The 23,418-nt window shown below is 32.9% G+C and overlaps 1 protein-coding gene across 1 annotated transcript in view; it reads left to right on the top strand.

Annotated features, from left to right (window-relative positions):
- The first annotated feature begins 2,182 nt into the window (after window positions 1-2,182).
- LOC140055053 (uncharacterized) overlaps window positions 2,183-23,418 on the top strand; it is a 31,655-nt gene continuing 10,419 nt past the window's right edge. Inside the window, exons 1-9 of the mRNA XM_072100227.1 lie at window positions 2,183-2,296; window positions 11,449-11,553; window positions 12,002-12,178; window positions 15,107-15,217; window positions 16,547-16,706; window positions 17,608-17,679; window positions 18,186-18,254; window positions 19,568-19,639; window positions 22,932-23,003. Of these exons, the coding sequence (XP_071956328.1) occupies window positions 11,457-11,553; window positions 12,002-12,178; window positions 15,107-15,217; window positions 16,547-16,706; window positions 17,608-17,679; window positions 18,186-18,254; window positions 19,568-19,639; window positions 22,932-23,003 (830 nt within the window). The 5' untranslated portion in view covers window positions 2,183-2,296; window positions 11,449-11,456. The remainder of the gene's footprint in view (window positions 2,297-11,448; window positions 11,554-12,001; window positions 12,179-15,106; window positions 15,218-16,546; window positions 16,707-17,607; window positions 17,680-18,185; window positions 18,255-19,567; window positions 19,640-22,931; window positions 23,004-23,418) is intronic.

Raw genomic sequence — 23,418 nt, 5'->3', positions numbered from 1 at the left:
GCGTGTACGTCATCACGACGCTCGCACGCGCTACACGTTGGTTTACGAAATAATAATAAGTTTGATTTTGTTACTTCAAAAACCAGTCTGCTTCAAACTATTTTAGTTCATAAGCCTGTAGTTATAACGTAATTTTGTATTTTAATCGCACATCCACAGTGGCAACGTTACAAGGGTGAAAACCCCCGTTTTATTTTATGAATTCAAACCCATGGCCGTCTCGTGACGTCATTGTTTGAATTTCGTTCAGATTAACTTTAATATTATTCATTAATTCTGACTGATTAATTCTGATTGATTAATTATACATATTTTACTGGAAAATGTCTTTAAAAAAAAATAATATAACTATTATAAGCCTTTGAATAAAAAAAATTATTGCGCGTACTCATTGTTGTATTTTAAGCTGGGTTCCCACTAGCGATGCAACGCAAGGACGTAACGCAACGTAAGTGATTTGACCAATCACAAATGATGGATTATTCGAACAGTCCCTTGTCATTGGTCAACTCTCCGTTGCGCGTACGTCCTTGCGTTGCGTCTCTAGTGTGAACCATGCTTTATAAACGATCTGCGTACTGGGTAGATATTACAGTACAGAGAGTCTAGTAAAGAATAAACATATGTGAACCCATAATAGCTAGCGTAAGGCTTTACCTTTAAGCTTTTAGCGAAAGCATGACTTTCTTCATACGAGTGGGCATTTACACGTTGAATAATTAGATTCATTTTATATGTATACTCTTCATGATACGATTAATGTTGATATTTGCGTCAAACCATGACGTAATATAGGCCTACGCTAACTATTGTTGCGACGTACTGTTTAATGATCAGATGTGTACCGCGTACTAATGCTATTATACGAATGTACATTGTCATTTATCAATGTTTTAAATTAAAAAAAAAATTATTCTGTTTTTCTATTAATGAGTAACATATCGGGAGGAAATCATTTTCATCACACATCATAGTGTTAAAGTGGTAACGCACCATACCGTATAGGTTGTAACGCATGTAACGCACCATACCGTATGGGTTGTAACGCATGTAACGCACCATACCGTATAGGTTGTAACGCATGTAACGCACCATACCGTATAGGTGGTAACGCATGTAACGCACCATACCGTATAGGTTGTAACGCATGTAACGCACCATACAGTATAGGTTGTAACGCATGTAACGCACCATACCGTATAGGTTGTAACGCACCATACCGTATAGGTTGTAACGCATGTAACGCACCATACCGTATAGGTTGTAACGCATATAACGCACCGTACAATGATGGTATAGTGGTAACGCAACATATGATAATGTTAACGCATAATAAGATAGTGTTAACGCACTTTAGCGTAGTGTTAACGCACTATAGGGTAGTGTTAACGCACTATAAGGTAATGTTAACGCATTATAGGGTAGTGTTACGCACTTGGATAGTTTTTGCGGGTTTTTTTGTTTACTGTTTTCAGCTCTGTGGGTACGGTCGACATTGAGTGTTTTTATTCAGTTCATTGGCCATAGCTAATAGGCCTATATCAAAGTATGGCATGGGTCGCTAACATTACCTATATAAAAAGTACATTGTCAACGTATTTCTATGGTGTTTTATAGGCTTATAATATAGTACATGTCACTAAAACATCCAATTAACTTTGTTGCATAGAAATAAATTATGTTTTAAATTAAGATAGGAATTGAAGTTGCTTCAAATATTAATTGAGATGTGTTTGTATACTAAGCGTTAAATAATTTGAAATTGTCTATTAATTTCTATTAACATACCAGTTATCAATCGCTAGCAATATTTGCGTGGGCAGTATATACTATGCATCAAATCAAAACTTAAATTATGATTAGCAAAATGATTGATAGATTATTATTATTATAAAACGGCCAAAATTTGATATAATTTTAGCTTGATTGTATTTGGCCCTTTATGTCACCGACGGATATAAAACTGTTATTTCTTAAATTTCCAAAGTTCGAGCCGCCTTGGTTGTGTGTTCATGGTAATACGTCATTATTAGGTGGAGGCAGGTGTGACCATTCATTTTGTTTGTCGTCGTATGTGTCTTTTATATACTGTCGTACGTTTATCTCTTCTTTAAAATACTTACCTCTTTCAAAATGGAATAGCCCTTAACTACATATAGCTGGAAAAGTGAAAGCCCGTCAAATCTGCAATTGGAAACAAGGTGTGTGGATACTATTACATAACTGCTGAAATTGAACATAGCTTAGAGAACTTACATTCTGCTTAATTGGGTTTTACGTACGTAGCTGATTTGAAGTAAGTAAAATTATTTTTTTTTGTATAAGTTAAATCACTTCCATTGACTCGTAGCGTTAGGCGAGCCATTGTGGTAAGTATTGGTTGGAAGCAGCGGATACAATACATGGTTCCATTCACCGGTAACGCTTAGATGAAAGACAAACGTAAACGCCGTAAAAATGGCACAGCCTGTAACGATCCTTCGGATTACGTCTTTGATTACGTTCAGGATTGAGAGGTCGTCGTATAACTTGCGTATTGTTATACGTTCTATTTCCGCTATATCAAGGCACTCGTAAAGGAAAATTGTAGACTGTATTCGCATTGGACTATTTTATTTTATAAGTTATTGTGCTTTGTTCACACTAAAGCTTGATTTCCACTAGAGACGCAACGCAAGTAAGTTGACCCATCACAAGCGACATTCGAATAATCCATCGCTTGTGATTGGTCAAATGCGGTACGCAATTGCGTAGCGTCTCAAACTAAGCTTGAAAGACGTAAAAACAACGACATGCGCGTGATAAATAAGCTGAAAATAGGCCCTGTCTAATGCTCGGTTCCAACCAGAGACGCAACACAACGACGTAACGCAACGTTTATCATTGGTCAACGCTTACGTCTTTGCGTTGCGTCCTAATGGGAACGCAGCTTTACTGATTCGAAGTTAAGCTGTTGCAATGTGCAGTATGACATGTATAATTTAAAATAAGTAGTTGAACGAGGAAATATGTAACGAGGAAACAAAGTAACTAAGGTATAATTACTTTGTTTGGAGAAGGAAATATTTTGTAGCACCTGTTGTGGAAATACAATTGCACAGTATAGATGTTCAATAATGAAGGCTTTAATGAAGAAATACATTGGAAAAATGGTTTGGTTAAAAAATAGAATTTGTAGAAGAACACTTAGTCAATATAACATCTGCCATTTACGTAACTCTGGTAAAAAAAAGGTTATTTGTTTGTTATTCAGATACTCCTCGATTGTGTTGTACTTGCATAGAGAGTCATGGCCAAACATATACAGTATATCGTTCGTTAAAATAATATAGAATTTTTTAGTGACAGTATATGAGAATATTAACCTATTGTTTTGTATAATATCTATTGTGGCGTTAACTGCCCCTTTTTTCGAAAACAAATCCCTGTACTATACTATGAACAGCAAACACATGTTTTCCCATTGTAACCTCAATATAATTTTATGGAAATGTATGGACTTATTATTCAAAATCGATTTAAAACAGCAATAAAGTTGTTTTTTTTTTGTAATTATGAATAAAAATAAATTGTACTATTGCATTTCATCGGCGTATAAGGTTAAAATAATATCGACCTTTAGTTTTCGTACGCGGTGACTAAACGCAGCTTCGCATAGCTTTTTACGCAATACCCGATGTGCACAAGCCTCTATCAGTGCCGTAATTTAAGTAGTATTGTAACCTCTCTTTTCCTCAGAACCTGAATAGGGGCGGGATGGTTTCTGACTGTCCCCCACCCCCGAAGGTGTCCGCTCCCTCTATACTGCACAAAGAACATGATAAAAGATCTAAATAAGCAAGCGTTAAGGCCAATTTACACAGACTATCCGAGCGGTAACGGTAGTAAAAATACAATCTATTTTATTCTTTTATGACCATTTACACACAACGCGGAGAGGATGGGCGGTTTCCGCTCAGGATAGATACAGATTCTACGTGTGACAACAACCTACGCGATTTGCCGCTTAAGCGTGGTTCCCACTAGCGACGCAACACAAGGACGTAACGCAACGCAAGTGAATTGACCAATCACAAGCGATGGCTTATTCGTTTGTGATTGATAACTGTCTATAACTTCGCTGGTCATAGGTTAAAACGCATGCGTTGCGTTTACGTCTTTGCGTTACGTTCTAGTGGGAACCAAGCTTTACCGTTACCGCCCGTCTGTGTAAATTTTCCTTTATCCGTTGACAGCAGAGATACTAATTATATGTGGATGGTATTTAAGCATTGACACAAATCTATAAAATGAGGCAAATTAAAATCTTAAAGTTAAAATTGATGTTTCTAACATTAAGTTGTTTTCAATTAAATTGAGTTATTATTAATCAAATCTCATTTGAACATATTAAGCGATACTTACAGATTATTAAAACGTCTTCATTTATTGCGGCTATTAGCTGGTTTATTGTCTGGCTTATTCGATCATTTACAGTAGTGCGTAAAACAAAGAAATACAAAGAACACACAAACAATGACTATAAAACAATTAAATAAGTTGAATTTATACATTTACTTGAAAATAAAGAAATTTAATAAATTACAGTTTGATTACGTTTGTGGGGGCGGGGGGGGGGGGGGGGGGATAATGATTGAGTTTTCCAGTCCAGAACTCTTGCCACACGGTATGTTAACTGAGAAGTGTGAAAACGCCCTCTAAAACATTATATTATTTTCTACTCTATTTTTACATACAGTAGCATTTGCAACAGTGAACAGATAATTAGTGAAAATTAAATGCACTTTACTACAAATGTGTAACATATTGGGTTTTTTTTTAAAGAAAAACCTAGAATTATGATTGTTTGGCCTACAGACCAATTCATTCCCATGGGCGTTTAGTTTGGGCCTAGTTAGGTGTCTAGACCGAATTTAGTAAAAATATAATTATTTTGGCACGTACATGAGCTCATTATTCAGACAAAAATCGAAACGACGACTGGTGAAATAACATAAAAAAGACAATAAATACACCCTTGAGCAATTCGAAACTTATATTTAAAAAATGTCATAATCTTAATTCGAAAATAATATTATTTTTCGTTATCAAATTATTGGTTTGGGATGCTGGTACAATCTTTAAAATTGCCTTTCTTTACTTTACTTTAATAAAGGCCTACCTTCACTGCGAAATATATTATTAGATATTATTAAAATTTATCAAAGCAATAATATCAACAAATGGGATATTTTGAAAGTTGCCATGCGATTTAAAATATTAAAAATTATTTTCATAAGTTTTCTAAACAAATTTTTAGGAACGGAATGTCGGTGTTTTAGGATTATTTCGATCGTTTTAAAAAATGTATTATAAAATCAATTGGCACAATATGTGTTTAGACATAATTGTGTTATATTATATGTTTTCATATAACGCGTGCATAGTGTGTTAGTGATAATAGAGTCTGGTAGTTTATTTATGTATGACCACGATGTTTCGGGTGAGTAATCCACAAACTAAAGCCATGAAAGCATTGGTAGTCTGTTTCCTATAAAACTCATTTTATTTGTTAATTGTATATCAGTTTAAAGCATCGGTGACGGGATGTTGACGGGATGCTGACGGGATAAAATAAATGATGCAAATGAACGCATGAGTTGACAGTTTGCTTCGAGCGTTCCCCTTCATTTGGTTTTGATGATTCGTTATTTCCCATAATAATCATATTGTCATTGCGCCAACAGCAATTGTAAGTTTCTACTTGGATCTTCATGGAACTATGCTATGTTGACGTCACAAAACTTCCCCGGGGTGGGTACGAAAACAATAACAAATTGGAATGTTAACGTCGCTCGGTTGAAAAGAAAAATCTTACATATTAAATAGCAAGACTTCATTAGGGTTGAATCTTTACATTAAAGGCGATGTGTTTATGTAATTTTATTGGTTTATAGTTTAAAAATTAACATAATTCCACGCTTGGATGAACACAAACATTCTAGTAAGTTATCCTCCAGAATCTCACTTTCGGATTTCATTCATTTTATTGTGTGTTTACACGTCTGTATTATTAACGTACTGTGTGATAAAGTGAATTGTAAAATAATTATTATCAAAAAGAATTTTGTAAAACAAATTTCATTTCATTTTATTGAAGTTTTCACAGTTTTCAAGGTGTAAAAATGCTAGATTATTGGAACAATAACCTTTTAGATGTATTCCTTTCACAATACTTTAGAGAATGATATAAAAGATATTAAGTAGGGCTTGACTTTTGATGTAGACGACCGTGGTGCAATACTTAATTCATACGAAAGGCATTATTACACGAGAAAGAAATGGAACTGGCGAGGTCTCCGACCGATAAACGCGTGTGAGTGTTTAGTGACCACGCGGTGATAAATGTTAGGTTTACATCCACCTATTTGCACTTAAATCCATTAATATTTAGTGTTATTCTGCCTTTAATGTGTTATTAGCTCTATAAGGTAATTTTACTGATTTAAAGTTTATCGCATTAAGGTAATAACATTAAAAGGTTTAGTCCCGAATGGTGTTTATTTTACCAAACCCTGTTCTTAAAATGACGTAACGGGAATTCCCTTGTTGTGCATCAAGCATACATTTTCAAAGGACTGTTGAGCGTATGAAGCAATTTAAAGATTCTAGATTATATTCCTGTGTATTGTACAGGTTGTTCTAAATTAAGCAATTTAACTTTATTCGTAAACCTTATGACATTAATATTGTATGGAATGAACAACATTGTCGAAAAATATCAACTGCTGTACTCATAAATATATGATGATTTGTCGTATTAAGTATTTATGAGTATTTTACAACTAGTGAACACATTTTAGCGTCTTGTATGTTTCATGTATTGGACCATATACAGAATTGCTGTAATGGATATAATTTGTTAAACGACTTAGAACTTTGCGCGATGTAGTGCAAAAAGAACTTAAGTAAAAACAAATAGATAATCCAACAAATCAAAAGCAAATACATGGGTGGAATAATAATAATTTGGATAAAAACTCTTACAAAAGAGTGCATTTTATTTGGTAATGCTGTAAATAATCTTATCATTTTGGTAACATTTTGTATTTACATATCCAGATGTGCCAAAAACCATCTAATCTAGGACTGGTAATCTTTATAAGGCGAAACATAAAAGCAGAAGAGTATTTAGAGTCGATAAATGACAAAATAGAATTGTTTAACGCGGAATGGAAACTTTTAATTTTATAGAACTTTTTTCTTTTGTAAATTAGGAAAAATTAAAAATACCATATGCATTATACTTTTTTTTTTCTTTCTCATGTCACCACTGCGTCGGTTTTGTTTTCACTTTATTGTATACGCCTTATACTGAAATTTTAAAAAAAGATAACAATCACATACTGTAATGATTTTCCTCCTACAATATTATATTATTATTATTATTACATTTCTATATTAGGTTTAAATCATGTGGTCACTGTAGTACATTATGAGAGCTGTTAAATGTTGAAAACATGATTGTAAATAATACATATCTTAATTTACCACTATTACTATAAATATACCTTTAAAACAAAGTCGCATTTACGCATTGATGTATCATTTCATGTGAGAAATATGAGTTTAGTTGTAAATATTATCATGTACTATGTTTAATGCACCTGTATAATGTCGTAATGAATAGTTTAATAATAACTAAAATTAAGACAATTACGCAGGCGTATATAATTTGTCATGTTTATAAGTTTATATAAATGGCTGTTTTCTCGTTGAACAACATACTGTACTGAAAGAACACCCGATTCTGTAGCTGTCACTAGATAAAGTGTAACAGGCTATTGCAAGTCAACTAACATCTCTGGCTGTAGTGAGAACGCGAATTGCAGTCCTCATTAGCGTTTGTCAATCGTCTTGGTAAGTATAGTCTGATTTGGATTACCACGGTCACTGTACTTGTGAACAAATAAATGGGTCGGAGTTTCATGAAGAGTATATTAAGAAAGGGTCGAGGTGGCACTCATAGTTTGTCGTAGACTCGAGAAGAAATATCTGGCGCGGTGTAGAATAGACCGAAAAATAGTCCAAACAACGGCCATAAGAAATCTGGTTGTAGTCGTTTGCAGAGACTCAGTCTATATAGTATGAGGAGTCTGGTTGTATAATATATAATCATAAAGGGGTTCAATTGTCTCTAAGTTGACTAGAAGGATTCGGTCTTCAGCAGTATGGAAGCCTACAAGATAAACAGAAAATTAACATGACGTTCATGAGTCGTAAACTTGTACTTTTTTGCAGAGACAAGTAACACAGATAACGGTGTCAGTTATGAAATTGAAAAATTAAATTAATATGATCATTATATAACTTATTTAGTTTGCACTATCATGCTACTGCTGTGCGTACTAGTTTATCTAATATTATTTCTTCTTAACGATGTCACATCGGGTTCAATATGTAAGAAAAGAAGTTCTACGATTCAATTAGGTGTGTAAATCGGTCATTATCTGACTATTATAATGGAGTTACGTGTGACGGAAGAGAAGAGAATTGTTTTCTAAGAAGAAGAACACATTCAACTTCCACCCCGCTCCAATTATTTTATTTTTACAAAATGTTTATTCAGAGTACTGTTAATGGTAATAATATACATTATTTTTTTCGAGAAAACGTCACATTTTCAATAAGCTAGTCAATTTTCTGCAAGAGTTTTAAATGAAATTGTTTTCTGGACGAATTTTTATTTTCCAATAATTTTATCACAAAAACATTCTTTACGCGCGTTTTCCGCGATAAACCGTCATGCGAAACAAATTTAAGAGCTCAACAAAATTAGTAAGAGGGCAAACAAATTAATTTTTTAGAAATTAAATCAAATTATCGGGGGATTTAAGGCTGACATCAAAATTTATACTTTGATATGTATTTGGATTAGAAGGAATTATAACGAAATTCCATGTTGACAAGTTGATATTGTTTTAGTATTCATATTTTTAAAATAAATTTACGACCAAGGCATTCTACTAATGGCAATCAATCGATAATTCACATTTCTGAAAAAAAAAACAACATAATGTCCGGTACCAAGGCTTTGACACCTCACGATGGATAGAAGTGATACTTCACGAACGTTATTTTCGTTTAGATTTTAAGATTTGAGTGAACTACATTCTCAGAAAATCATCGCGAGATCATTCTCTGCCATGATTTTGGTCAACTTTTGCAGTGTTATGACGTCATACGTCCACTCGTTCTCATGTCGGAGAGCGAACGGCAAAATGTTACTGTTCTAAAAATTTGGAAGTCGACGTGCCAGTCGCCTTGCCCATGCGCATATCATATGACGTCATAGGGTATCAGTCGACGTGAAAATCTAAAAGTCTCTATTACTACCCCTTCCTGCTGTAAGCAAGCACGAGGGTCTAGGTGTACATTCTCTTTTTGTTGTCGTTGAGGAATGAGTTACCGTAGTCTAGTAAATTATACAGTATACTCAAATCGAGGTTCTTTACAACAAGATGATGAAATGTATTTAGATTAATGTTATAAATTCCATTTTCTAAATTTAATTTGCTAATGTTATTAATATTTTTGATATTGTGTCGGTTTATATCAAATAAAAAATTATAATTAGTAGAGAAAGAATTCCACATCAGTGACACATTGGACACCATCTACTTAAGAAAACGATCCACGCCATTACACTGATCGATTTTGTCAAGAAGATTACGCGGGCTGTTTACAACAAGTATAGGCCAACGAAATGGCATAATGCAATTCATTCATATTGATGTTCGCATTGGCCTGGGCCAGTTTAGTAGAAGTATTAGTGCTTGTAATTATGGAAAATTAATTTCGTAAACCGGCATAGTTTATTCGTATCTACCTATTAATTGTATTTGTGTTACCATTAATAATAAATCATATTTTTGGTCCTTAATTTCAATACCCTCACATTTTATTAAGAAAATGTACACAATTTATTGAAATAACACATCGCGTGGTAAAGTATCTTTTGATTTCAGATATTGATTTGATACTAATTAAATGTTATAATATATAATATTGCTTTGTTGCGACCTATTGTACGGCTAATATTTTTTATTTTTATTATAGAGGTCGACACACGGAATATACAGTATGTATCAACTTAACTTGACAGCTATAATCTTCATTATTAAACAAATAGTCGTTAAGTAATGCAACATGCTATGTTATATCCTCACAACATGGGCGATGGAATTAATTTTGAATATGACTAATTCCTTCATGAATAATACAACTAAAGCTCTGTCTACACATCAAACTGGTTGGTGATGTGCCCAAATATGGTAATGATATGACGTCATCGGATCCATATATGGGCACGTCACACTTTTTTTGTCACGTAAAGTTTGATAGATATAAGTAGAGAGTTGTCGTCAGCGTAACGTAACGATTCAAGCATTTAAAGTAAAAAGCAAGCAGCAAAAGAAGTTAAGAACAGATCTCATGTAAATCCCTCGGAGCACTTTATAAATTGACGAGTCTACAGTGAAAAATTGTTTAAAATGTTGATTATTATTTGATGCAATGTTGCAACCTTTTGTTGATCTGTTGAGAATGATTGTAGATTATATACAAAATATTACCAAATCCTTCACTTTTAAAAGATTCAACGAATACACAGAGGAAAACTGTGCAGTTGTAAACTTCTGTCCGATAGTGAAAAATGATCTAAACATAGGCCTACATTACGACGTTCGGTTTCTATGACTCTGTTAAATACATATTTGCTAATGTATTAAGCAGAACGGTAGTAAATTTCTATTGACAACATTTTTCTTTTTAAAGCACAGTAGAAACAAATGTAGTTTGCAGTATTAGCCTAAAGCTCTGTCTACACTATCAAACTAGTGTGATGTGCCCAAATATGGCAGTGATATGCCCAAATATGGTAGTGATATGACATCATCATGTTCATATATGGGCACATCAAATGTTTTTGTCACATAAAGTTTGATAGTGTAGACAGAGCTTAAGAGTCTTAGAGTTGTATCATAAGCGGCCGATGAAATTTTGTTGAAGAAATTCTTTTTCGACGAAAAAAACACCCTTGTTCACAATGTGGGTTGTTAGTTAATGTTAACAATCATTTTGGAAGTTTTTTTTTTCAAGTTTTGTGAAATCAAACATCTGGTTATTCCATGGAAGAGTTCAATTTAAATTAAATTAATTTAACTCTTTCCTGGTTATTCCCAAAGTTTTTATTACTTTGAGACGTTGATCTTTAATTATTTAAATTTATAATCTAAAGCTCTGTCCACAATATCAAACTTTATATGACAAAAATAGTGTGATGTGCCAATATATGGCCATGGATACGATGATGTCATATCACTACCATATTTGGACACATCACACTTTTTTGTCAAAGTAGGGTGAGAGTGTAGACAGAGCTTAACCTGTATTCTTACTTCAATTCAGACTTTTAGATGGCGTGTACGAACAAGTTTCATTTCTCCATGGTGATTTGGCATTTGATGTTTCTGGTTTTCTTCTCTGCATTTCACCCAAGTTTAACATGTCGAGGTAAAGCAACACATACAGTTCTTAAATTGTATTTAATTTCATTTATATATGTGACCAACAAAGAAATACAGAGATGAATTTGTCAGATGACAATAAGATTACTATAACTACAAGGGTCAGCAGTCCCATGATCTTAACTAACATGAGTGTACAAAACAATAAACAATATATTTAGACGTGTATATACACACAAAAAACTATTAGTATATACAAAATGAATTAAATTAAATACGCAAAATAAAAAAAAAAAGAATTAAGGATAATTATAAGAAGGTAAGAGTCAATAGATGATAGAATAAAGGTTAGCCACCGCAAGAAGTGACTTCAAATGGGATTATTTGAAGAAGAAATATACAATATAGTTAGAGAGGGGCAATTGTTTTAGAAAGTGTTTTTTTTAATACTTTCATTTTCTGAATAACCGCTTGTTGTTGTGTTTTTTTTGTAGTAAATACCCATACATGCCCTGACAACATTCAAGAGGTGACGTCAAAGAATCCGCATGGTGACTGTCAGGGTTTTCGATTTCCATGCGTAAATTCTAGCCAATGTGTTCCTGGAAACTTCATTTGCAACGGAAATAGAGATTGTGATAATGGGTCGGATGAGCTCCCAGAGGAGTGTGGTAAGTAACAAAGAGGTTGATCTAGGCTTTTCAATCCCAGAGTGTGGTTACAATCGGAGTTTTCTCTTTCGTGGATTAAAACCTTAACATTATAAAAGCAATACACTGAGATTACTAATAAATATTATAGTTATACCACTATTTAATGATAGCCGTATGATTAGAAATGGAAACTGCTCTAAATAACTAGTTTAAATTTATACAGCCCTGTCAACGACGCGCACGTTCACTTGGTTGAGTGTTGACATGCTACCGTTTCTATAGTTTTTTGCCATAAAGTAGGCTAAATTATAATTTGAGATTTGAGAGTATTTACAATTAATAGCCTACAATAAAGTTTGTTATATAAACGCATAAAATACGCTGCATAAAATATAATCAGGCTGAGTTCCTATTTAATGTGAAATAGGACGGTTCGACTTCCGAATTACAGTACTAGAATATTGTTTACTTAACATCAATTCATATCAGGTATACTTACTACATATGATCCAAGACATCAATGAATAATATAGTTTAAACGTGTATAAACAGGCAAGAGTGAGATTACTCTAGCTGGTTAGATAAGCGTGTTGCAGTGCAACATAACCTACATGTTTTAAACGGTATGAGTAAAGTAGCAACATCAGAGTACGTACCTGAAAGAAAATATCATTTCAAACAGTTGTTTTCGAAAACCAATCCTTGCAAGCATTTTTAATGTATCTTTTCAATTAGAAATTACCACGGTACGTTATCTAATGTAGGCCTATGTGTATCCAATTATGTGATACTGTGTGTCATCACATGTGACATTGTACATATGGGAAGAAATACATCCCATGTGTGAATATACAGTACATATAATTAAACTACGATACGACATACGATATACTATTTTTTTTAATTTGAATGTCGATAAAGTAATAACAACAGAAAGTTTCTTTTCATGAATTCCTTCAACTATTCTCCTTAAAGCAAAAATTTGTTCAGTATTGTAGAAATCACGAAATCTACATAAACAAAAAAACAGAAACGATTGATAATAAATCATTGTTCTTAATAGATGTATTGTCCCCCAAAAACATGAAAACTGAAGATTAATTCAATCAGACTTTGAATATGTTATTTTGTATTTTTTAATAAAATTAATCACTTCCATAGAAAATAAATGAAAACAATAATGTTTTCACCTATAAATAGAAAAAATAAATGGTTAAATTCTACCAAAAACCCACTGGATGGCTTAAATTTTGATAAGAATTATTTTTTCATGGGAAGGGGGGGTGCTATACATCTTCAATTTATTAAATAGAACATCAATAAAAGCATAATTTGATAAACAATAGACAATTCTTTAAATTGTTCCGTCAAATAACTGAGCCGCGTTTTTTGTAAGAAATATTTCTTGTTTTATTAAGGCCCAAGACTTGGCGTATGAGAAATGCAAGGACAATAGAAGAAGACATATGCAGGACCTAGTGTCCCTTTAACAGAAATGTATTCTGGATATAGTGTATACTGTAGCGTGTATGTGTCCCTTTAATAGAGGTGTCTTAAAGGATCAGTTCCACTATAATAGTTGTTTGTTATTTTTAATCATGTCACTTATTATAGTTATTTAGGCCTAAATGTAATAATTGTTAAATGTTACAGCCGGGTTTATAATAAGTTCATTCGCAACAGACGTAATGATGTAATTTTAACGCGCTACTGTCAATAATGACGTCATAACAAACGCAACAAAATATACATTGATTTCTATATTATGGTGATTTGTGACAGATTGAATTATGTGTAACATTTTAAAGGATTATGCACTTATCGGACTTAAAATACACGCGTGGTTAGGCCTTTGTCTCGACCCTTGGACCGTAGTGACGGCACGCCAGATTACCAACATATACCCATCATTAGAATATCAAATGTCTTTAAAAAACCTTCAATAGGCTGGATAATTTACGTTTTAAAATCTTATATTATAAATAAGCGTAAAGGATCTTATGTAATATGAATTTTTAAAAATGTTAGCTTCATCTAGGCATAAGTAGAAATCAAGGTCAAGATTGGTTCCCACTAGAAGGACGCAACGCAAGGACGTAAACGCAACGCAAGCGTGTTCACCAATGACGAGCGACAGTTAGAAAATCCATCGCTTGTGATTGGTCAACTCACTTACGTTGTGTCTACGTCCTTGCGGTGCGTCCTAGTTAGAACCAAGCTTAAGGGACATCGGAGTATAGAGAGCTGAGGCATAGGTTCGAGGCCAGTTTGTGCCTTATTGTTTGCCATCTTAGGCAAGATATTTTACTCTCGTTGCCTTATCCAAGGAATAGTGAAATTAATTTTTCTTCCTATTTAACTCGTCCCTGATAAGACATAAAGCCATTGGTACCATGTCTGTGCACGGTAAAGAATTAATGTGTAAATTATCGAAATTATAAGGGGATCGTCTTATGACCATGATATGGTCCCTCTGGGAGAACAGTCGTGTGCTGAAGAGGTCATTCAATAAAGTACATCTTTTATAAAATGTCACGTAGAGATATAAACATACAGTTTTGCAATTTAAATTATGGAATTATGAAATATGAGTATTAACATTAGTTGTGCTGTTATATGGGGACACTGTACTCTACCAACTCAATTATTAAGAGACGATTTATTTTGTAAGCGAAAACCTGTAATTGTAAAAAAAAAACAACAGCATTAACTCTTGGGCGTCTGTACAGAATTATATTATTCTTCGAATGTTAGTACAATAATAAAAATCGCCGATGGACGAAACTCTTTACAGCTTCATACAACTTCGGCTCCATATTATAAATTACATAGACGTCGTGGCAGATTTATTGTAGGTTGTAAATACAAATTCGCATTACAAACAATATATATATGTCCTTAAAGATGCACATTAACACATATATTTGTCATTTTTTATTCATCTAGCCACAAACAATCCCTTGTATACGAATGTTTGGAACCATATTTACGGGACAGAAAGGAGAGGCGGCGATGGCGATTCTTCAGACGAAGATTACAACCCAGATAATTTTTGCGGTAATGACGTTTTATGTTTTGTTTGTTTTTTAAAGGTAGTTTATAATCCGGTTATTATACTATAGTAATTGAATGTTATTATCGCAAGTAATACGGCTTGAGTTAATTGTACTGGTTGAATCACCGATAGTATGGCATTAGAAATAAAGCACGTTTATTTAGGATGTCTGCTTTGTAGTTCCATTGAATTGAAATGACCTATTTCAGCACAAGTTAGAAAGCTGTATGTCTCTGTATTTCTAACTTTGAATTTATTTTAGTCTAACGCTTAAAGTTTAATTTGTATATCTGGGAAAAATAGAAATAAATAAAAATTACTCGTGTGTGCCGTCTAACTGTTATTCATGGTTGCTTAAGCGTTACCTTTGCGCTAGAAAATAGTCACCCTGACAAACAATAGGGCGGTATATTAAGGCAGAAAGTATTATTCCCTGAAATATAAATTGTAGAAATGAAAATTCAACTTTATATCAGAGAATAAAGTGACATATATGTTTACAAGTAAATGAAAAGTTGTTCTAAAGTAGAAATCTATTTATGTCCATTTAAAAGTAATAAATAGTTAAAACTTTACTTGAAATAGTTCTTTAAAACAAATATACATTTCTTTGAAATTATATCTTTCAAATATATGAAACATTATTCCAACAGTACCGCATAAAAATGATATACACGTTACCATAAACTTCGAAGTATTACTTCTAAATGGATATGGATAATATATTTCTACTCTGCACTCAGCTTTAAGGCGTTAGTAATAATGATGACGGGGCTAGCGACAAGCGATGATAATCCTCGGCGTAAGACCCAAGTTGTCTACACGTGGGAGTATACTGAGCCCTCCTACGCGTACGCGTCCCACTCGCGACGCAACGCAAGGACGTAACACAACATAAGTGATTTGACCAATCACAACCGATGGATTATTCAAACAGTGGCTGGTCAACTCGCTTGCATAATCGCATATGGGAACTGACAACGCAATAATGATGCAAACATCGCAGGGTTGATTTCACGCAGGCGGTGGCAAACACAATTATTGGAAGGGCATTTTCTTACGTTGCGTAGGTTGCGTTATGTTGCGTCGCTAGTGAGAACCAAGCTTTAAGCTTGGTTCTCACTAGAACGTAACGCAAGGACGTAAACGCAACGCAAGCGTTTTAACCAATGACAAGCGAAGTTATAGACAGTTAGCAATCACAAGCGAATAAGCCATCGCTTGTGATTGGTCAATTCACTTGCGTTGCGTTACGTCATTGTGTTGCGTCGCTAGCTAGTGGGAACCACGCTTAAAATGTACTGACGCTATTTTTAATTGTATCTATACAGAAAATGGAACATATCCGTCTGGTTGTCTATGCTTTTTACGATGCCAATCACGTCACGGTAGCACGGCAGACGATGGCGATTGTGAATCAGAGGTGTACTGCAACAACATGCTAGGCTTCACAACTATCCCAAGAGATCTTCCTCTTAACACTGTCCTCTTGTAAGAAACAGTTTCCTTTTTTCTACGTAAATTCAAAGTGTCGAATATTCTTTTTTCATCTTTCGCAATAGCGAAAAATGAAAAATTAATTGAGGTCAGTAAAGATTATTAAACTCAAAGCAAAAGAACTTTGTAAAGCTGTAACAAAATCTACAATGTGTGATCATGTAGCACATTGGTATTTTCAAGAGGTTAATAGTGTTATAAGCTAATACGGTTGACTTATGTCTTTTGTCATCGACTTCAAACTTATAAACTTTGAATAAGTCCGACGATTTATACAGTAACATACAATACGATAATACCATAACGATATTATAAAGTTGCGGCGATATGATATTGAGAGATTGGTTGATTATATCGAGTTTTAAATTATCAGAAAAATCACCGCAATCATTTCTGTTGTACACAACATATTTGAGGCACATTTTCCTATACTAGTATTTGAATTGGCTACCTCTACCCCTTTTACATCGCCTACAGTAGCAACATTCCTGAGTGTAAACACACCAGGGCATTCAAATCGGCGTGTTTGGTTTGTTCCATCCGGTGTGTTTAAAGTCCAGAGTTTTTCTAGGTAGAGGTATAAAAGCGGTATATGTTCCATCTATACAGTTAGTTTGGAAAAGAGAATGCCAACTTAAACATTATAATTCCACTCACAGAAAGAACATACATTTTGATGAACACACGTTCGTTCGTAAATCGGAGATTTAGTTAACACATCACAGTTCACTTAGTTCAATTGTATAATTGTCGTGTAAGTATGCCGCTTGACAGTGAAACATATCTTTCAAGATTACACAAATTCTTTCAATGATTTGTTTATCAAGATTAACACACGAACTGATGCGCTTATTAAGGATTGACAAATAATGATGTATGTAAATATTTCTTTAAGGGATTTATCGGACAACGATATAACACACGTGACACGCGAAGACTTGGATCATTTACCTAATCTTCGAGTATTGTAAGTATTATTAATTTCAATCTCAATGTTCGACTGTGACGTTGAAGAACGTATGTAATTGTTATATATATTCCAAAGTTAACTTATACGGTATACCATCAGGGCATATTTTAAATAGACGTAATCATTGTAATTGGAAGGTTGACAATTATTGTAATGTTTTGCATTTATTTATTGTGAGATATTTGTAGGAGGGAGACTAAAAAGCAAAGGACTGAAATCGAGTTGATACAGTGCCCCGTGCACATCTACCTAGTTTACCAACTAATAAAACAAGTTTGAACTAATAATCAAACTTAGTTGAGTGTCAATATAATAAATTCATTGGATACTATTGGTATTACTGTCTTTGATATTTGTTACGTTTAATTACTTAACTTAAACTAGTATCTCCTCCTTCTTCTACTTTCATAGCAGTAACCAAATAGGTGCATTTAAACTAATATTATACTGATTTGCATATTATTAATATGTCATAAATCTATCTTCTTTTATGGCTGTGACAGATACTTCCCCCGTAATCGTAAATTACGTTTTGAACCTGACGCATTGCAATACCGTTCACTTCTTGAATTGTAAGTATAGACTTCTAAATTTCTACAAATACTTTTAATGTGACATCAATCAATCTGAGAGAATGCCATACTTTGGAAAGGTAACCCTTCCCAGTTAAAATTAACTTGGGATGAGTCTTCGCCTTCTTTGAATTGGACCTAGTCAGGCATTTTGAGGTCAAATTGGTTGTGGATAACTCCTCTATCCGACCCGACCACGAGGCTTCAGTAGCATATCGTGAGTTTTGTTGGATTGAGGTTTTGATATGCTAAGCTTTGAGGCAATATTAAACCTATAACCGTTTATAAACAAATCATTTGTTGACCCAACTTAAAATTAGGACTTTTAAAAAACAGATATTTGTTGAATATCCGATTTATACCCAACACCTGTCTGTGTATAATATCAAAATTATCCACAATGTACGATACTAACGGAATACTGTACTATAGAGGGCGGATTACGGCTTTATCGTACTCAATAGGGGGCAGGTTACTTCCGGTCTGGCTGGGTCTGGTTATGCTGTGACAATGTGGTGGTAAAGATGCATGTAACACACATGTATATTATATTACGAATACAAAGAAAGTTTTAATATTCCCTCTTCCCCTAATATACAAAAACAAGAACAAGAACAGTACGCACAATACTCTTTTAAAAACTCTTTTTTAAAAACTGCTGAATATAATAATACTACAGTAGATTCGTGTGCCAGGTATGCAAGTAATGAGTTATTTATTACGGACCTGCAATTACTACGACCGTACTAACTATCGTTCTTTTTATTAGAAATACATTATGAGTGCTTTAAAGTCCACTATTAACATTCCTTTGATAGTTAATTTGCAATACTAAGTCCTCATAAATGTTTTCAAATGTGTTTCACTAACGCATAAATGTTGATAGTTTATTTAATATCACAAGACACTTGATTTAATACAGTTAACACAATAGATACAATTGTATTATTAAATCAAGTTTATCGTAACACACGGTAAAAAAAAATAAACGCCTACGTTTACGAGTCTTTTATTTTAAAATTATTAATAAAACTAGACCCATTAGAGTATTTTTTAAACATCTTGAACTTTGTTAATTCTTCTTCAAACCAGATCAAATTTCCATTTTCAAAATTCTATAAAACTAATTTTTATTGATTTTTAATTTCCATTTTTTTTTGCTGGAAAATTTGTCCCAGCATTCTATGTTAAAAAATGGTTCCTTCTATCATTATTGACACAAAACTTAAAACATGTTTTAGTAGTGCATTCTCTTATTTACTAGGCCTACATGTTTTAAATATAGTTCCTTACTTTGTTTTCTCAATTTTCAGGAACCTAATTGGTTGTCAAATGGGAGAAATACCAGATGGTCTTTTTAAAGGGATGTCGAATCTTAGCTACCTGTAAGTACCTATACTGATTGTCTTTTTTCAAATGATATTTTCTATATACAGTTTACTAAAGCTTTGTCTACACTGTCAGACAAGTTTGACAAAAAAAGTGTGATGTGCCCAAATATGGTAGTGATATACCCAAATATGGTAGTGATATGACATCATCATGTCCATATAATGGCCACACCATATTTTTTTGTCACATAAAGTTTGATATTGTAGATAGAGATAAGAACAGAATTGTGAACATAATTTTTTTTTTTCATTTTCATTTTAATGTTAACAAAAACAGAAGTCCATCGACAGTATTATTATTACAGTATTTTGTTGAAATAAACAACGAACATTAAAATACATTAAACAATTAAACTTTTGATCACAACACAATAAAAGAAGAAAATGTTTACCTCTTTTTTATTTTGTTTTTATCTTTTTATCTTTTTAATTGATACATACCAATACAGTAGATAATAGTTAATTATTTTGTCCTAAACTTGTTTTTATCTTATGTGGGTTCATCCCACTTTTATTTCCATACATTACAGTAAATTTCTCTTAACATTGTTACATAGTGCATATTTTAACTTTTCATAAACTTTTTGTTTCAACTTTCTGATGAATAATGTGCTTGTTTTTTCAAGTTCTTTTAAGCTTATGTTTTTTAACAAATTGGTAATCTTCAATTGACGTTTATGTGTTTAAGGGATCATGTCTGCTACAATTTGAACTAATTGCTTTAAAGCTTACTACATGATGTGACAAGTTGATTCCCTCTATTCATCAATAATATTGTATGATATAAAAAAATTAATGTATGGTTTTTTTTTCTTCTGCTTGTTTGTTCTTCTTGTGTTCTTGTTTTCCACTTGGACGCAACGATTAATCGTGTCGTGATTGGTCCAAGCTGTCGCTTGTGGTTACACTTAAGCTCTGTCTACACTATCAAACTAGTTTGACAAAAAAAAGTGGGATGTTCCTAAATATGGTAGTAATATGCCCAAATATGGAAGTGATATGACATCATCATGTCCATATATGGGCACATCACATTTGTTTGTACGTTAACAAACCAAGCTTTCCATTTTGAATTTTAAAATACTAAAATATAAACATGATCTTCAATCTTGTTTTACGTTTGTTGAAACTCGTGTATCGGTGTTTTAGCATGAGTATACCAATTTTACTCAGCTAGCCTACACATTAAGTCAACGTTTTTAATGCATTAACTTTATCCCGATACAGAAAATAAATATTGTGCTGGTTTCATACTTGATACCGTTCACAATCTGTGTGTGCTTAACTTAAGTAAAACATTCGAATCACATATATGCGGCAACTTAAAGAATTACAAAGCGATTCAATATGTCATCTGGCGTTCCATTACGCAGCGTGATATACGCCCAACGTATTTCTGTAAATGATATTTCTATGGCGCTTTCAATATCAGTATTGAATTGTTATGCATAGAGTAAATAATTGAACAAGTGTCGCATTTGTGGTACGCTTTTGCGCGGCACACATTTGACTCCGGCACATATTTGGCAACGGTATATACGTGGCTACACTCACATATTTGTCTGCGGTACACATTTGATTGTGGTACTTAATTTACGTGATCTAGAGTACAAAACCAGGCGTTATTGTTCAGTATTTGAGCAATTAAGATTCTCTGAATGTTACATTTAGTTTTGTTCCAGAAACTTATATTCATAATTTCATATTTATTGTAAACACGATATAAATACCCGGCACGAAAAATTACATTAATGCGAGGCCCTTTTTGTGGCGCATAAGTATTCGGTAATTTTTCAGTAATGACAATCATAAAATATTATATTATGCGGTCATGTGACATTTTATGTCCTCTTTATTGCTATGCGTCGTTTGTTTATAGTTGCAATAATTGCCGATAATACAATTCAACACCGTAATGATTAATTACATCATGTCGTCGGCTTTTGAAAATATCGAGCTTTGTTTTGGACTTTCTGAGACGAAGGACCAATGTTAAATTGACCAAATACAGTCCGATAATAAATGGAATGACGATACAGGCTTATACGCAATGCACATTGGATTATTCCTTTTTTTCTTCAGAACAGAGACGTGTTTTATATACAAAATGAATTTGAAAGTCTTTTTATTTGATAATTTGTATTCGATAGAACAAACAAATAGGTATTAAAGTTCCAAACGAATCTAGAACGTTAACATGGACAGTGCTAAGCTCCTTAAATTAAAACATATATTGGTTATTTAAGCATAGGCCTAACTTCATTAATAAAACCATTTTTTTTAAAAAATTCTGGAATTTTTATATGCTACAACTGTTCTAATTATTTGTAAATTATAAACAGCAATAAAATAATTACCTCAATATTTTATTAACGCTCATCTTCAGAAATGAGGTTAAAGTTCATTTACGCGATACTTCGAAAAAAAAACATACCAACTCTCGTATCGTTAGATTAACTTTCAATGCAAGAAGATTGATGTAAAAGTATCAATGGTTTTAGACGTTTTAAAAAATGGCTTTTATGATCGAACTTTATATAATATATTAATTTTAAGGTTGATATTTACTAAATATTTGGCAACATATAACTTTAATAATATTTAAACGTCTCAATTACTGAAACTCGAGAATTGAAATATATAGTGTTATAGCTTGATTATTTCGGATCAAGGTTTGCCTATGTACCGTATTTTATACAAGTTTAATAAAAACTGTAATAGCATCGTATGACCTACTTTGTAAAACAACTATAAAGCCAGTTATTAAAATTCACAAATCATTCTATAAGTTTTTAAACTTTTCTTGCAAAATTAACCTGTACAATCAGTCGTTCAGAAGAACATATAAGAACATATAACTGTATATATAATAATTCCTGAGTGCTTTGTCAAAATTATATAATAATTTAATTAGTTCTAGTGTAACAAGGCGGCGTAAAAGGGGTACGATAACAATTACCAGTATCATTAGTAACGTTTTTCTTATAATGCTGTAATGTTAATTTGTTTTTAGTTTTCAACAAAACAGTAATTTATAATTAAACCATTCATGTAATATGATACATTACAATATTTAGCTCAACATCCGTTTAGAAAATCTAGATAACATATAGTCACAGATGTATCATCATTATCCAACGTATGAGCGATCATTTTAACCTATAAAAGTTCGCTTTTGTATCCGGCGTAATATATTTTATTGCTTTTTTTTATTCTTCTTCTTTAAATAAATCAAGCGAATAATGATAATAAATAACATTAATTTAAAGCTTTTCTTTTTGAACAGGCACTTGCAATATAACGAACTGAAGACAATAAACAGAGACACGTTCATGGGTCTTGATAATTTGTATGAGCTGTAAGTACATACTTTGTACTTTGTCTTTCACTGACTTGCCATCTTTATAATCTTTACTTACAACTCATAATTACCATCATCAAGATATTTGGCGACACTAGTATGATGTAATAAATATTAGATATCATGAATTTGGTAGGTTAATGTGTTTCTGAGTTCTTTAGAAGTTAGTGGTGCTTGTTTCTTAATGTTATAATTATGTTAATCAATATAAATCATGCTGCGTGTTCGCAGATTGTACATTCAGTATGTGCATTCAGTATCGACTTTAATTTACGTGAAATGGTATAAGTTTAATTAACCAATTATCATTAAGCTTGTGAAGGAATTGATTATTCATAATGGCCTATTCGATACTGGGGATCGGAAGCCTCTTTGATACTGGGGTATCCTAGCCGATAAGACTGCTCTGGCA

Source organism: Antedon mediterranea, chromosome 7, assembly GCF_964355755.1.
Source record: "Antedon mediterranea chromosome 7, ecAntMedi1.1, whole genome shotgun sequence".
Classification (NCBI taxonomy): domain Eukaryota; kingdom Metazoa; phylum Echinodermata; class Crinoidea; order Comatulida; family Antedonidae; genus Antedon; species Antedon mediterranea.
Note: the sequence above shows the minus strand (reverse complement) of the source record. Positions and strands in the feature narration are given on the sequence as shown.